Source organism: Olea europaea, unplaced genomic scaffold (genome assembly GCF_002742605.1).
Source record: "Olea europaea var. sylvestris unplaced genomic scaffold, O_europaea_v1 scaffold1269, whole genome shotgun sequence".
NCBI lineage: Eukaryota > Viridiplantae > Streptophyta > Magnoliopsida > Lamiales > Oleaceae > Olea > Olea europaea.
In genome coordinates, this window is record NW_019230142.1 from 174,399 (window position 1) to 188,696 (window position 14,298).

General features: G+C 31.8%; 1 protein-coding gene across 2 annotated transcripts; it reads left to right on the forward strand.

Annotated features, from left to right (window-relative positions):
* Positions 1-4,142: 4,142 nt before the first annotated feature.
* On the forward strand, positions 4,143-10,705 carry LOC111374644 (serine carboxypeptidase-like). Of its 2 annotated transcripts, none has more exons than XM_022997357.1 (8): positions 4,143-4,553; positions 6,620-6,788; positions 8,014-8,133; positions 8,413-8,556; positions 8,640-8,790; positions 8,916-9,004; positions 9,188-9,371; positions 10,271-10,705. In XM_022997357.1, the coding sequence occupies exons 1-8, from the start codon at positions 4,252-4,254 to the stop codon at positions 10,501-10,503; spliced, it is 1,392 nt and encodes a 463-aa protein (XP_022853125.1). In that variant the 5' UTR covers positions 4,143-4,251; the 3' UTR covers positions 10,504-10,705. The 2 variants fall into 2 exon arrangements, with proteins under 2 accessions (XP_022853125.1, XP_022853124.1); XM_022997356.1 differs by having other exon boundaries at positions 4,144-4,553; positions 9,113-9,371.
* Positions 10,706-14,298: the final 3,593 nt, after the last annotated feature.

The window sequence follows — 14,298 nt, forward strand, 5'->3', positions numbered from 1 at the left end:
TGTAATCTTGTTTTGTTCATGCGTTTTTTACAATCGATAAAATTATTGTTTTTAACTTAATTTTTAAAGACAAATTAATTCTATCATAATCACGACCCGAATCTATTCTTAGCCAGAAGTCGAACGATTGAATTTTAGATTATCTTTATGATTGCACGAGTGATAAATATTATTCTTAACATCTATTGCACATGTGTTAACTTTGTCGTGTTCTAAAATTGTAGTGAGTCTCTCAGCACTTCAAAATGCAACTAATTATCTAACTAGTGGACAATCAATTAAATTATGCAATGGATATGCAAAATTAATCAAGAAATGTATTAATTAAATTAAACTACTAGTCTTGAATTTGAAACAAATAAAACAATAGGGTTCATCTCATCCAATATAGAAAAATAGATCTAGCCTAACATGAGTTTAAATAAAATTACAAAAAGAATAATAAAAAAAATAAATCACCCGGATCATGAAAGAATACAAAAGATGCTAATGTTCAAGTTCAAAGTTGGATTCTTTAATTTCTTGATATAATTGACATTTAATTTTTGTTAGGACTTGATTTTCTCTCCCCAAAAGTAATGAATTGAACTATTGTTCTTGATGAATTTGATGATGTTATTGTATGAAGAGGCAAGATAGAGTTTTTTTTATATGTAGCCCTCGTTTTGTATTTATAAGAGTAAAAAAGTAGTTCAAAATCACGTCCAATTTGGTTCCAAAAGAGTTTGAATCGCGAAAAAAAAACTGTTGATTCATCTGCAAAAATGGCCCCCGCTTGCATAGACATAACCATCGCGGGCATAACATTGATCCAAATGGCTCTTGGGTTATTAACATTTCAATCTCAAGCGAACAGGTTAGCGAAGTTTGTCCCTAAGCAACTTTCGATATTTTGATCATAACTTTTTTTTTTTTTAATATCCGATTGAGGTGATTTAAATTGCGTAAGACTCTTACGGTAAGAGAGATAACTCAAACGGATACAATTATTCTAGATGTACAATTTTTTCATTTTCACTCATTTGACCTCTAATTAAATCCAATTAATCATACTTGATCTTTAATAATCATTTTATGATTTGAATCAAAATTAAATATTTACACTTTGGCCTCCAAACTTTGTATTTCTTTCGTTTTTGCTCGTTTTTCGTTCATTTCTTTAAATTCCACTAATTTATATTGTGTTCAAGCTAACAAGCATAATTAATATGTAATTAAGCTATATCTTATCCAAATCACCAATAAATGCTCCAATTTAATGACATAAATAAGTGTACAAAATACATTTATTGAACGATTATTGAAAGTTTCATTATAAATAACGTTATTCTATTTTTAATATTAAAAGGAAATGCCTTTTGTAAGCTTCACTCAAGACGAAATGATTAGTTTCCTTGAAGCTTGGGCCTTAAGGTCGGAAAGCGTGAAATTATTAGCAACCTTTTATGGTTCAATAAAAAGTCCCCCTAAATTATGGCGACAGCCCTAAATTAGATGCACCAAGTCCGCCACAAATTTTAAATAGATGACATTACTTGATTTTTGTTTACTCTATAAAATTTTAAATTGTTCTATTTAAGATAATAAAATTGTTTAATGTCTTATCAACATAATCTAAACTGAGGTTGCAACCTCAATCGGACTACATAACATTGTTCAATCGTAAATCCCTAAGGTAAATATAAGTTTCTGCTTGAGCCCCATTTTCTAGGAACAATTTTACAAAAAGATATATTTTCTATCTTTTTAGAGAATATATGGTTAAAAAATAGAAAAGATTTTGAAGTTTACATGTGAAATTATTTTATTGAAAAAGTGTGTGATTGAAAATAAAATTAAGGAAAAACGAGTTTCAAAGAAGGGACTCAAGCATCGAAAATGTTAAAGAGAGAATTTGCAAAACATACTAATCTTGTGTTTTATTTAAGCGAACTTGACCATGAAGTTTTGGAAGAGCCAATTGCGTGACATAAAGTAACTTTAGGCTTTAACATTGGGGTTGGAAACAGGGGGCGAACGCAGACATTTTACACTAGGGGGTCACAATCAAATTTAAAAAAAAAACGACAAATTTTTTTTATTACTTTATATAGGTTATAAACTGTTATACTATTTTTTCATCTTGATTATTTTTACATCTAAAATTTTTTTATATATATAAATTTTTTTTGATCATTTTTATGATTTTTTTTTATTGTTACTTTTTCCTCTCAATCAATTAATTTTTTAAAAAAAAAATAATCTAATAAATTCCCTAATAAAATTTTTGACGTCATTTAAAAAAATAAAGAAATTGATCGAGAGAAAAATGTAATAATTATAAAAAAAAAAATCCTAAAAATGATTGAATTTTTTTATATATAAATTTTTTCAGATATAAAAATAATCAAGATGAAAAAGTAGTATAACAGTTTATAATCCCTATGAAGTAATAAAAATTTTATTAAGAATTTTTACATAAAAAAAATAAATTTTGACGTCATATCACGTATAAAATTTTCTAATAAAATGATGTAAATTCCATTAAGAATTTTTTCGTGCAAAAATAATAAACATTAATAAAATAATTAATTTAAAAAAAAGAGTTATACGTCTCTTTCTAACATACACGTTTGATGTACGTTTAACTATTTTCGATATTCATTTAAATCATTCAATATGTTTATGATATAGTTTTCGAAATGAGTTTGAAAAGAATATAAAAGATTTATGGATATGCCTAGTGTATAATCGTCGAAAAATTTTTAAAGTTAGTTAGTTATCGAAATTCTCGAAATATTAGTTTAGAACTGACTATTTTGACGCGTCATAACATTTGCTACGTTTGGCCATTTCGCACAATATTAATGACTTGAAAACACTAAGCTGTGAGTACTTCAAAATGATATTAAGAATGTAATATTTCAATTTTATTTGATATTTCATATTGAGTCCGAAAACTAAGACGATAAAAAAAAATAATAATAATAATAAATAAATTGAAAAAATTGGACGGACAAGTGGCACTATACGACCCTTGGGTCCGCCCCTGGTTGGAAAGTAGAAAAAATGTGAGAATTTCATTGTTTCCGATTCATGCAAAAGTCTTCTTTTTCTCTCTCCATTGTCTGTAAACGTACTTTATTATGCCAAAAGCAAAAATCTTTCATTTATTTTATTGTCATTTCTCATAATCAATAATTTGTGCTTTACCTTTCTCCTTTTAATAGTGTCGGGTCGCCTAACATTCTAAACAAATAATTTAAGACATCTCTTCTCAACGTACCTTAGTCATGGTTGGCTAATATTTATAAACGCTTCATAATTGAAATTATCACTTTCTATTTACACAAAAAAAAATAAAAAAAATCCACAATTATTACTCATTTATTTAGAACTAATTTCAATAAAATTTGAAGCTTTGTGTGGGAGGAGATCAATTAGTATTTGTTGAAACTTTTTTTGGTTGAACGTATGAGCGATTTTGCCAAAGTTGAATCGCTTGGTGATGTAAATGCGCATTTCCTTAACACCAAGATGAATTACCTGAGAAAACTCGAGCCAATCATCTTATTAGACTAGGTTCGCTCAGATCAAACTATTTGGAATTTAAATAGACTATAAACAACTTGAAAACGTGAAATATAGGGATGGCAAAATACCCATCCTCTCTTGGCGCATTCCATTAGGAAGAAAATTTTCTAGTTTTGTGGAAGGATTGAGTTTTCATACAGTACTCTCCGTCACTATTTCATTGACTCGTTGCATTATAAGTCAATTAAATAATTACAATGAGTACTGAATTATTCATAACTCGACAATGCTAGAAATTTCCCAATTGGAGAATCGAAAGGGAATGAAGCCCTGAAATCAGCATGTCTCTCGAGCGTTCAAGGAGGAGTGGGACCCACTTTGTCACGTTGTCCTCCCAATTGGAAAAACAAATAACAAAGTAAAGACCCTGTTTGAGCCACGTTATTGTAAAAATGAGAATGAAAAATATAGTCGTTATGACCCCACACACGATATAAAAAGTCAAATATGGTAGTTTGATGTGATGAATAATGGTCATGTTTTACATTTTAATGAGGAAATAAGGGGCGTCAAATAAGGGGAAAATAGTATTCAAAAAGCGTAACAAACTGAACGTTAAAAAACCAGAAACTCACGAAATACACATTTGTCACTCCACACTTCCTTCCTGTTAATGTATATAAAACCCATCGTCAAAAGTCTCTTACTTTCCCTCTCATATACACAAGTTATACAGCAATGGCACAAACGTTTTCCCATCTCTTTCTCTTGTTTCTCCTGATTTTTCCATCTTTTTCATACGCAGAAGTAGCGTCCAATGTCAAATTCCCAAAAACGCAGGCAGAAAAATTTATTAGATCCCTCAACTTGTTTCCCAAGCACGATGTAAATCATCATGTTGATGGAGACTACAAACTGGGCGAATCCAGAATTGAGGAAAAGCGAGTGGAATTCCCTTCTTTGGGTGATTCTGGGGCTACTGTGAAAGACTTGGGCCACCATGCTGGTTACTACCGTCTTCCCCACACAAAAGATGCAAGGTATTAATTATTTTCAGAATTGGGATTTACATTGTTGTTCTGTAAAGTTTTAATTCAGTAACTTGAGCCCTTATGATTAAAAAGCAATTTAAAATTATGTCCCGTTTAGCTAGTTTTAGCTCTTACCTGAGGTGGTATTAGAGCCCACAGAAATTCAACGGCATTCATTTCTTACAATTGTGTACAAGGCCATCTCCTACCCACCAAAATTTGTGATAAGTTTTGTACCAATTTGTACCAAATTTTGGACAAAACTGAAAATCATCTCCAATCCATTATTCCAAATGAAAAATATTTAATCATTTTTTTCATTCTTAACAATTTATCTATTTATTTTACAGTTACATAAGTTGCTAAATATATAATTATGTTAAATCAACGAAAATATTAAACTCATTAATAAAATTTAAAAAAATGTGGTACAATTAATAGAAATGTCATAATTAAGAAAATATTGAATCATGATATTGAAAATAGTGCCATACGTGATATAATAATATTATGAAGTCGAACTAGTATTGTAATTGAATTCTCGGAATTTGTATTTTCATCCCATAAATAATCAATTAATGTATTTTCAAGTGCAGTATAAGCCTCTTTATCCTTGATTGTCTATTATGAGCATGAAATTCTTGATAGCCATCGTTTGTATTACATTTTAAAATTTCTTGGGTACTTTTATTTTAATTCATTCCTTATTAATTATTATTGATTACATGGTAAAAATTTATTACTAATGCATATAATAATAATAATAATAATAATAATAATAATAATAATAATAATAATAATAATAATAATAATAATAATAATAATAATTTGTTGTATAACAAAAATGGACATAAATACCCGAACAAATTTTGTGCATAGTGGAAGAGAAGGGCAAAAGGATATTCAACCATTTTGATGCAAAATGGGATAATGGGTTGGAGATGAATTGCGCCAAAAATTTGGGGCAATTCGGTGAATTTTGGTGCAATGAGGATGGGTTGGAGATGTCCTGAGTCATTTGACAACAAATTGACTCGGGGATGCGAACCTTTTTCCTTTATACACATTTGGATAACTTATTTTAAGCGAAGAAATTTTAACTTTTAGCTTATGCGAATAGCAAGTAACTTACTTAATGACCTTTTTAAGCTAGCCATGCATGCTCATAATTAAAAAAAAAAAAAAAAAAGGTACAAGATGGTTCATTATGATCACGGTGAGTACCACAACAAGATGGTAAGGAGAAAATTAGCTCTTGTTTGCATAGTTAACTAATTTTCATTGTCAGGTTAAGATTTTTTGATGTAGAAGTGAAGATGGGGTACCAAAATTCTGAAATTCAAAATTTTTAAGATGATCCGTCAATATTTTTCATTTAAAAAAAGTAAAATGATGAGATTTCCTGAGGTACAATTAATAATCTCTAGGGTAAAAACTTCGTTTAATAGCTTATAATGTTTCCTTTGAGAAATTTGCAGCATTAGGATACTCATTCAAAATTGTGCACTGCTTTTTCTCCATATGCATTTCCACATAAGCATGTTGGGCGTTACTCATTAGTATTAATAATCAAACAAGTTAATGAGTATTTTGGTGATGCATTAATCAAGAGAACCAAATAATTCTGTAATCATGTTTTCTCCCCTTTCAAATTGCAAAAAACTGTATAGATTAACATTCAGTCTTTAAATGATACAATATAAGATGATTCGTGATTTTTAATACTCTCTCTCTCTGTAAAGTAAGTGGCCTCCAGATTTAAAATAAGAATTTGCAACCGTAGTGAAGCTAAAACACAACAACAACCATATAGCGCATCATTTTTGTTGCCTTTTGGTTAGTAATGAGCCTTGAACAAGAGAAGAATGAAAATTTAGAGCATGTTTTGCTGGCTTAATATTAACTTTTTCTAAAAACTAAGTCTTACTTTCCTAAAGGCTTTTTTAAATTAAATTTTACTTCTTTTTAAACTTAGCCAAACATGTTCTAATCTTCTACTGGCGATTTTCTCCCTTCGATGTCCAGTTCTTCGTCTTTATATGATTTTTGCTCAATTGCTTGAGATAATGTTGCAGGATGTTCTATTTTTTCTTCGAGTCCAGGAACAGCAGGGCTGACCCTGTTGTTATATGGTTAACGGGAGGACCAGGGTGCAGTGGTGAATTGGCTTTGTTCTATGAAAATGGTCCTTTCCATATAACAAGAAACATGTCTCTTGCTTGGAATGATTTTGGTTGGGATAAGGTACTAGTAGTATCCTTTCTAAAGAAAATTTATCTGGGTTTTGGTTGTGAATTAAACTTGAATATGTCAAATATAGGACCAGATTATGCTGCAACTTTCTTCTTAATAGAGCCATCCATCTCAAAGTCCCATTGGTAAATTGCTGAGAGGATACTGTAGCTTATATACTTTTTTGCAAAACTGTTATATAGTGAATGTGCAACAAGTTACTTGTTAATTAAAACTTTTTGCTGTTCGTTATTTGGAATTGGAATGTTCGTATGAGCCTTGCTGTACACTTATCCTCTATTGAGGTTTGACTTAACTGGACATTCCATATTTGTATTGCGGCGTTGTAATTTTAAGAGGCATTTTCTTTGCAACATAGACTGAGAGGAGCGATATCACTATGGTAAACTTCTCCTCAATATCCAAAACTTACAGTAGCAAATGGAAGTAACTTTCACATTGAGGATGAACCACAGTAAATCTGTGTATTCGTGTTGCAAATTCTGAATTATGTTGGCTTATTATTGTTCCCAAATTTAGGGATTGGATTAGGATGGTCAAATAGCAGGGTGTATTATTAGGTGTGTGGATGTGGTTGGGGGGGGGGGGGGCTGTAGTAGGACAAACTTATTACGAAAATGTTCTGTGAGATTTGGAAATGCATCAATAAAAAGTTCTTGTTTCATCTATCTGAACTTGCACGTGCTTGATTTATACTAAAAGCAACCCAAAAAAAGAAAAAAATTGAAGGAACATGGTAGGCCAAAGAAGGCAACTTAATCACGGGTTATGAAGAGAAAGATACCAATCAAATTTAGCAGAGGGATAGGATAGTTATTGGGTAGCTACAATATCAAAGGGAACAGTTTCTGCTCTCCTTGGCTCTTTTCGCAAAGCTATTCAGGAACTTCACTAAATTGATTAGGAAGTAGAAAGCCACTGTTTATAAATACATTTTGCACTTTTAAATTTCAGTTCTGATGTGGTTCTTACAGAGACTATGCTGCTATTTCATTTTTATAATTCTTTATGGGAATTTGTCAACCTTACAAAATTGTAGTGAAGGGAAACAAGATTTTGTTAAATGTTTCAGAAATAACATGTAATAACACTTCTCTATTGCAGTCTTCGTTAACTAGAAGATTTCAAAGGACTCAAATTTATCGTTCCTGTGAATGATTGCAAATCAACCAACTTGCTAATAATCTTAAATACTTATCAAATGCCTCAATTCCAGGTTTCAAACCTTATATATGTCGACCAACCAATAGGAACAGGTTTTAGCTATAGTTCTCACACTGATGACATTCGGCACAGTGAAGACGGTGTTAGCAATGATCTATACGACTTCTTGCAGGTCAGTTTCCATATCTTTGTATTTCAACAAAATTATGAAATCCATAAATTTAAATAGCTTAATTTCCATCTCGGTGAAGAAAGGCACTTTTGTCTCATGGTTGGTAGGGAGGATTTGATGGTAGTCAAAAGTGCTTGAAAAGAAAACTAAGCTAAAATCTTGTTTGGTATATATAGTGTGTACCAAACATGCAGTTAGGATTATTGATAACAAAATTCTGCAATATCTCAACAGATTATAAGACTGGCTTATGTTGCACTTTGTATTTGATATGGTTAGGCCTTTTTCAAGGAACACCCCCAGTATGTTAAGAATGATTTTTACATTACCGGAGAATCATATGCCGGGCATTATATTCCTGCTTTAGCAGCACGCGTACATCGAGGAAACAAAAATAAAGAAGGAGTCCATATTAACATGAAGGTAAGTTTGCAGTTACTTTGCTGAGTACTTTAAGATTCCAATTTTCAGCCTGATTATTTGATTCGTCACTCATGGTTCATCAGGGATTTGCCATTGGCAATGGACTCACGAATCCAGAAATCCAATACAAAGCATATACTGATTATGCTTTGGACATGAAATTGATCAAACAATCTGATTACAAAAGCATGAGCAAGTCAGTTTTACAATGTGAACAGGCAATAAAGCTTTGTGGTAATTATTCTTATTTCCAAATCCATGCGCAATCTGCAACCTCCCCACCCGGGGTATTTCAAGTCTACCCCGGATGTGATTCATGAGTTATTTCTGCTTAGTCTAAAATAGAAATTCGATTCCAGGCACTGAGGGTGGAACCTCTTGTGTTGGGGCATACATGGTCTGCAACAACATTTTCAACAAGATAGTGGAACTTACTGGTGACAAAAATGTAAGCAAGCATATCATATTGTTGAGGCCTATGTAAGAGTACAAATATTACGAAACAGAGAAAAACGTTGTCTAATGCGAGAAGCATTTTTTTGTCGTTCATGTGCAGTATTATGATATCCGGAAGAAGTGTCAGGGTAACCTGTGCTATGATTTCTCAAATGTGGAAAATTTTCTGAATCAGGAATCGGTTAAAGACGTTCTTGGTGTTGGGAACATAGATTTTGTTTCATGTAGTTCTGTAGTACATGAGGCGATGATCATAGATTGGATGAGGAATCTGGAAGTTGGTATTCCTCCACTCCTAGAGAATGGAATCAAATTACTTGTATATGCTGGAGAGTATGATCTGATATGCAATTGGCTTGGTAAGTTTTATTTATCACTGACTTTACTTGTCAACTAATTTGTATAAGATACTCCCTCCATCCTATAAAGATAGACTTGCTTTCCTTTTCCATCTCTCCCAAATTATAGGCCACTTTCCTTATTGAGAGTATAATTGCTTTCTTAGTTTTCTAGTATACTCCTATTTTATGTGTCTTGTTATCTACAAATATGAACTATTTTTATTTAAATCTTTATTTAATTAAGGGGTATATTAGGAAAAATGTAAGGAAAATTATATTTCCGACTATATTAAATTTACATTTTCCTAATCTGTTTGAAAATGGAAACAAGTAAATCTGTGTGGAATGGAGGGAGTATTCAGTTTTCAACCTTTTGGTTTTGGAGGGCGTAATTATATTGCACACTTGGGTATTCATACAAGGGGCAAATTCTTTTCAAGAGTATATTGGTTATTCTATCGGTCTCATATTGTTAGCATATATATTAAGGATTTACGAGGCATGTTTTGTATGTGTGTGAGGTTGAGATCACCTTGTACTCTTCTCCTTCATTAATGTCAAAACCTGCAAATTGAAAAGGACAACATTAACATTTGAGAGCACACTATAGCATGACTGCTGGGCTTGCTTCTCATGAGGCTGAGAGGAAGTCGGGAAGGGATTCTAAACCGGGATTTTGGGCACCTGGAAAAGGGGAAGTGGATAGTGGGTGCTTCAATTTTAAACATTTTTGGGGCTATAGGAATTTGAAGTTTACCAATTTTCCGAGGCTGAGAGGAAGTCGGGAAGGGATTCTAAACCGGGATTTTGGGCACCTGGTGTTGGATATTGGTTAAATAAATTGAGAATTGAAAATCGATTAAAGTTCGTATCGAATTCGGCCAAATACTCAAAAGCTCGATTTTTAATATGGACAGGAAATTCAAGATGGGTTCATGCCATGGAATGGTCTGGACAAAAAGAATTTGTAGCAGCTTCAACAATTCCATTTTCAGTCAATGGAGTTGAGGCTGGACTGCAGAAAGCCCACGGGCCTCTAACTTTCCTCAAGGTCCATAATTCTGGTCACATGGTTCCTATGGATCAGCCCAGAGCATCATTAGAAATGCTAAGGAGGTGGATGACAGATGATCACCTTGTACCTTTGTGATTGCCACCTTTAAACAGGCCATGCAATCACTTGTGGCGTGTTCTTACATGGATCGAACAGCAATGGATAATGTTAATGTTGTGTGGTATACTTGTATCCAGTAATGTATGTCAAACATGTTTATACCTTTTTCATGTGTATCAGTGTTGAAATTTCAAATCAGGTTGCAGCAATTTTGATTATTTACTCAAAAATTTTTCTACTTTCTTGTTTATAGTTACATGATGAAGCTGTGTGGGCAAGAATTTATTTAATCAAACGAGTAATTTCAGTAACTGGGCTAGGAAAGTGTGATTCATTAGTCAAGGAATGAGTATGCTGGCAATTGATACTGATTTATTGTAATAATATGTTCAAATTTAACTAAATTTACACTTAGGCATCTTCAAAAAACTCGTTAAATACAAAATGCTTTATCTTTTAAAGAGCTAATGTTAAAAAAATAAGTTTCAAAAAATCCTCTATTTAATTTTTTTAACATAGAGTGTGTGCTTGAGTTTCCAAATTTAGAGAGTCAATTTTACTATCTATTATTAATGTACAATCATTGCATTTAATAAGTCATAGAATTCAATATTTTACTTCTTAAATTATTCAAATCAAATTTAAACTGATTTGTCATTAAGAAATAAAAAATTATGTTAAATTAAATATGAGGATAAATTATTAATTATTTCTTGAAAAAAGCAAGCCCTTTTCTTTCAATCGTGCACAAGCTAAAGCTTCACTTGTTTCAGAAAATTCATTAACTGCTTATTCTAATTTAGAGCTTGTCTATGCCCAATATATTATAGAATAGTGATTGGTGTTGAAATGTGTAGTTAAAAAAGAATGATTTTTTTTATTTACGTGTAATGTTATTTTAATGAAGATTGTATAGTTAAAAATGAGTACTATAGAAAAAAATGTGATAGAATGGTAAACAAATAAAGCCTTAATTGTTCTTCCTTCAACAACAAATATTCCAACAAGACCAAGAGCAGTGGATTTTATAACATTGGATCTGCTGCATCAGCATATCTCTTCTGAGATACCTTCCTCAAGGTTTAGAAAGACATTGACTAAGAACTTATCAACATCGGAAAGCAACCTCTTTTATATACCATGAAAATCGGCAAAAAAGTAAGGATAGTTGTAGACTAGTTGCCCCATCTCTTCTCTTAAACGCTTCATCAGCCAAAACCCTTTCATTTCTACGACCAACCAAGAGTCCCTATGTTATGGCTCATGCTCTCTATGATGTATAAGATGCTTTGCTCTTTATAATAAAAAGTTTTTTGGAGATGCTTTTATATCTTCGAGAACAATTTTAATCAGTCAAACTAACTCGAGCCTCGAATACTTAATTGACTTGTATAACTTCCCATATCATTCTTCCCATATAAAGGTTGCTTTATCTTGGACAATGGTGACCATCTATTTGGGAGAGAAGACCAAAAATAAATTTATCTTGAGCTGATACATAAAAGAAATTCCAATAAATTTTTTTCTATCCATGAAAAATGTAATGAGCTTATCACAGGGCTGCCTTCCTCCCTCCGTCCCTGCGGCATCTACCCTTCATTTTTGCCAGCAAACTACTTATGTAAGAACACAATGTCGTGCACAAGGATCCCCGCAAACGTAACTTTAATATTCAACGAGTCTAAAGGTAATGACTATACTTAAGCTCCTATATCCATTTTTTCGACGGCCTGTCGTCATGCGAAAGACCTATCGTTGCAACGAATGCACTTTACTAATTTAATAAAAGGTAAAGTCTCTAAACATATCTCCAACCATGAACCAAATTTGGTACAAAAATCCACTCCAACCATACACTAAGGGCCTTTTTGATTCCCATTAATTTAATTTATGATTTGTTACATTATCATTTTTAATCATACATTCAAATAATAAAATATTTTACACGTAAATTCAAAAGTATTTTTAACTGCATATTCTCCTAAAAATACTATTCAAAACTCCCTTTTTTTTTCCCAATTAATGGGAATCAAACAGGTAGCAAAACTCTACATCAATTTGGTACAATGATAGTATTGCGCCAAATTTTATATAACAAACATAAACCAATCATAATTAGTTCCTATTTTGCCTTGATATTATTTAACAAATTTTAATTCATATTCATTCCTTTTATATCCTTTTACAATTTACACCTCCTATCCCATAAAGATAGACTTGATTTTCTATTTTTTTTTTTAATGTACTTTGTTATAAACAAATATAAACTAATCATATTTTAAATCATTATTTAATGTATGGTATATTAAAAAAACATAAGAGAAATATATATTTTCAACTCTATTAAAGGCTCGTTTGATATGACTTTTACTTTTACTTTTTATTGAGAGCTTTTGGAAGAAGCTAATTTAATTTTTTTGAAAACTAATTTTTGAAAGAGTTTCCTATTTCGGAAGTGTTATTAGAGGAAGTTACACTGGATCAGTTTCTTCTAAAAAAACTTTTAATTAGAAGAAACAATTTCATAAAATTAGTTAAACGGATCCAAAAGTAACTTTTGAGTCTCAAAAACTCCTTTCAACTTTTTAAATGCCATGTCAAACAGGTCATAATTACATTTTCTTAATATGTGTAAAAATAAAATAAAATCTATCTTTATGGAATGGAAGTAATATTATTTAATGATTTAATTTAATTTGTTATTATTTAACATTTGATTATTTAATTAGTAAGGAAGAGGATAGTGGCGACAGGGGTAAGGACAATGGTGGTGGCAATGATAGAGAAAAGAGGAGTGGTGGTGGCAAGGACGACAACATAGAAGAGGGCGTTGGTGATGTGGCAAAGGGTGGTTGTGGAGGTGGAGGTGGAGGTGGAGGTGGTGGTGGTGGAGAGAAGAAAGAGAAGGGTGTGTAAGGATTTTTTAATCTATGGATGGGCTTATATGTGTGAATAATTGTGTGTTAAATTAAAAGCTATCGAATTCGGTTGAACTCAATTAAAGTGATCTAATAAGGTTTCGATTTTGGGTTTTAATGTATCCAATTAAAGTATGAGTTTACATATGTATAGAGAACGGGCCAAAATCCTAATTCTATGATGGGCCGAATTAGATCAAAGGGCATCGCTATATAAATACAGTTATGGTCCCCAAATCACACGTACGTATTATTCATTCTCTTCCGCATCCCATCACAAAGAGAAAAAGGAGGTTGCGTGTAGATTTGAAAGACTATACCGCGTAATTCATTATTACATTAACCATGTCTGATTCAGGTACGCTTCCGGTTTAATTCTTGTATTTCTTGATGATTTAACATAAAAGATCCGGTGATTTAAAAGCATTAAATTATCCAACATCTTAACCTTTAGTGAAGTTTCATATTGGTCATCAGCTTCATTTTGTTTAATACAAGTAGGGATGACAGTGTGGCGAGTTTGAGGTGGGGCCGGGACGGGTTCCCTGCTCCCCTCCCCAGGCATTTTCCCACCCCCCATCACCCGTTTAAGTTGGGGTGGGACGGGACCTTTACCCGTTTATGTAATTTTATTAAGTTTTTGATAATTCATTTTAGTGCAATGCTAGAAGTACATAATTTTTTACCCATGTAAGGAGTGTAGACACTCCTTTGTACAAAAATTATGTACAAGTAGACTTTTCATTCATTTTATTGCCCCCATTCATTAAGTGCGACAATAATATAGTTATTAAATTTTTTAAATTAATTTATTCATTTTTAAAAATTAAATTATTCGAATATATTTGGTAAAATAAGGTTTTTATTGTATATCATGTTCCTTATATAATCTTAATTGCTATATTCTATTAAA

Bases quoted from the DNA above. Each gene is read 5' to 3' on its own strand.
- LOC111374644 (XM_022997356.1), top strand. From the start codon at position 4,252: ATGGCACAAACGTTTTCCCATCTCTTTCTCTTGTTTCTCCTGATTTTT. The intron at 8,791-8,915 runs GTAATTATTCTT...ATTCGATTCCAG, and splicing joins ACAGGCAATAAAGCTTTGTG to GCACTGAGGGTGGAACCTCT. The intron at 9,005-9,112 runs GTAAGCAAGCAT...GTTCATGTGCAG, and splicing joins AACTTACTGGTGACAAAAAT to TATTATGATATCCGGAAGAA.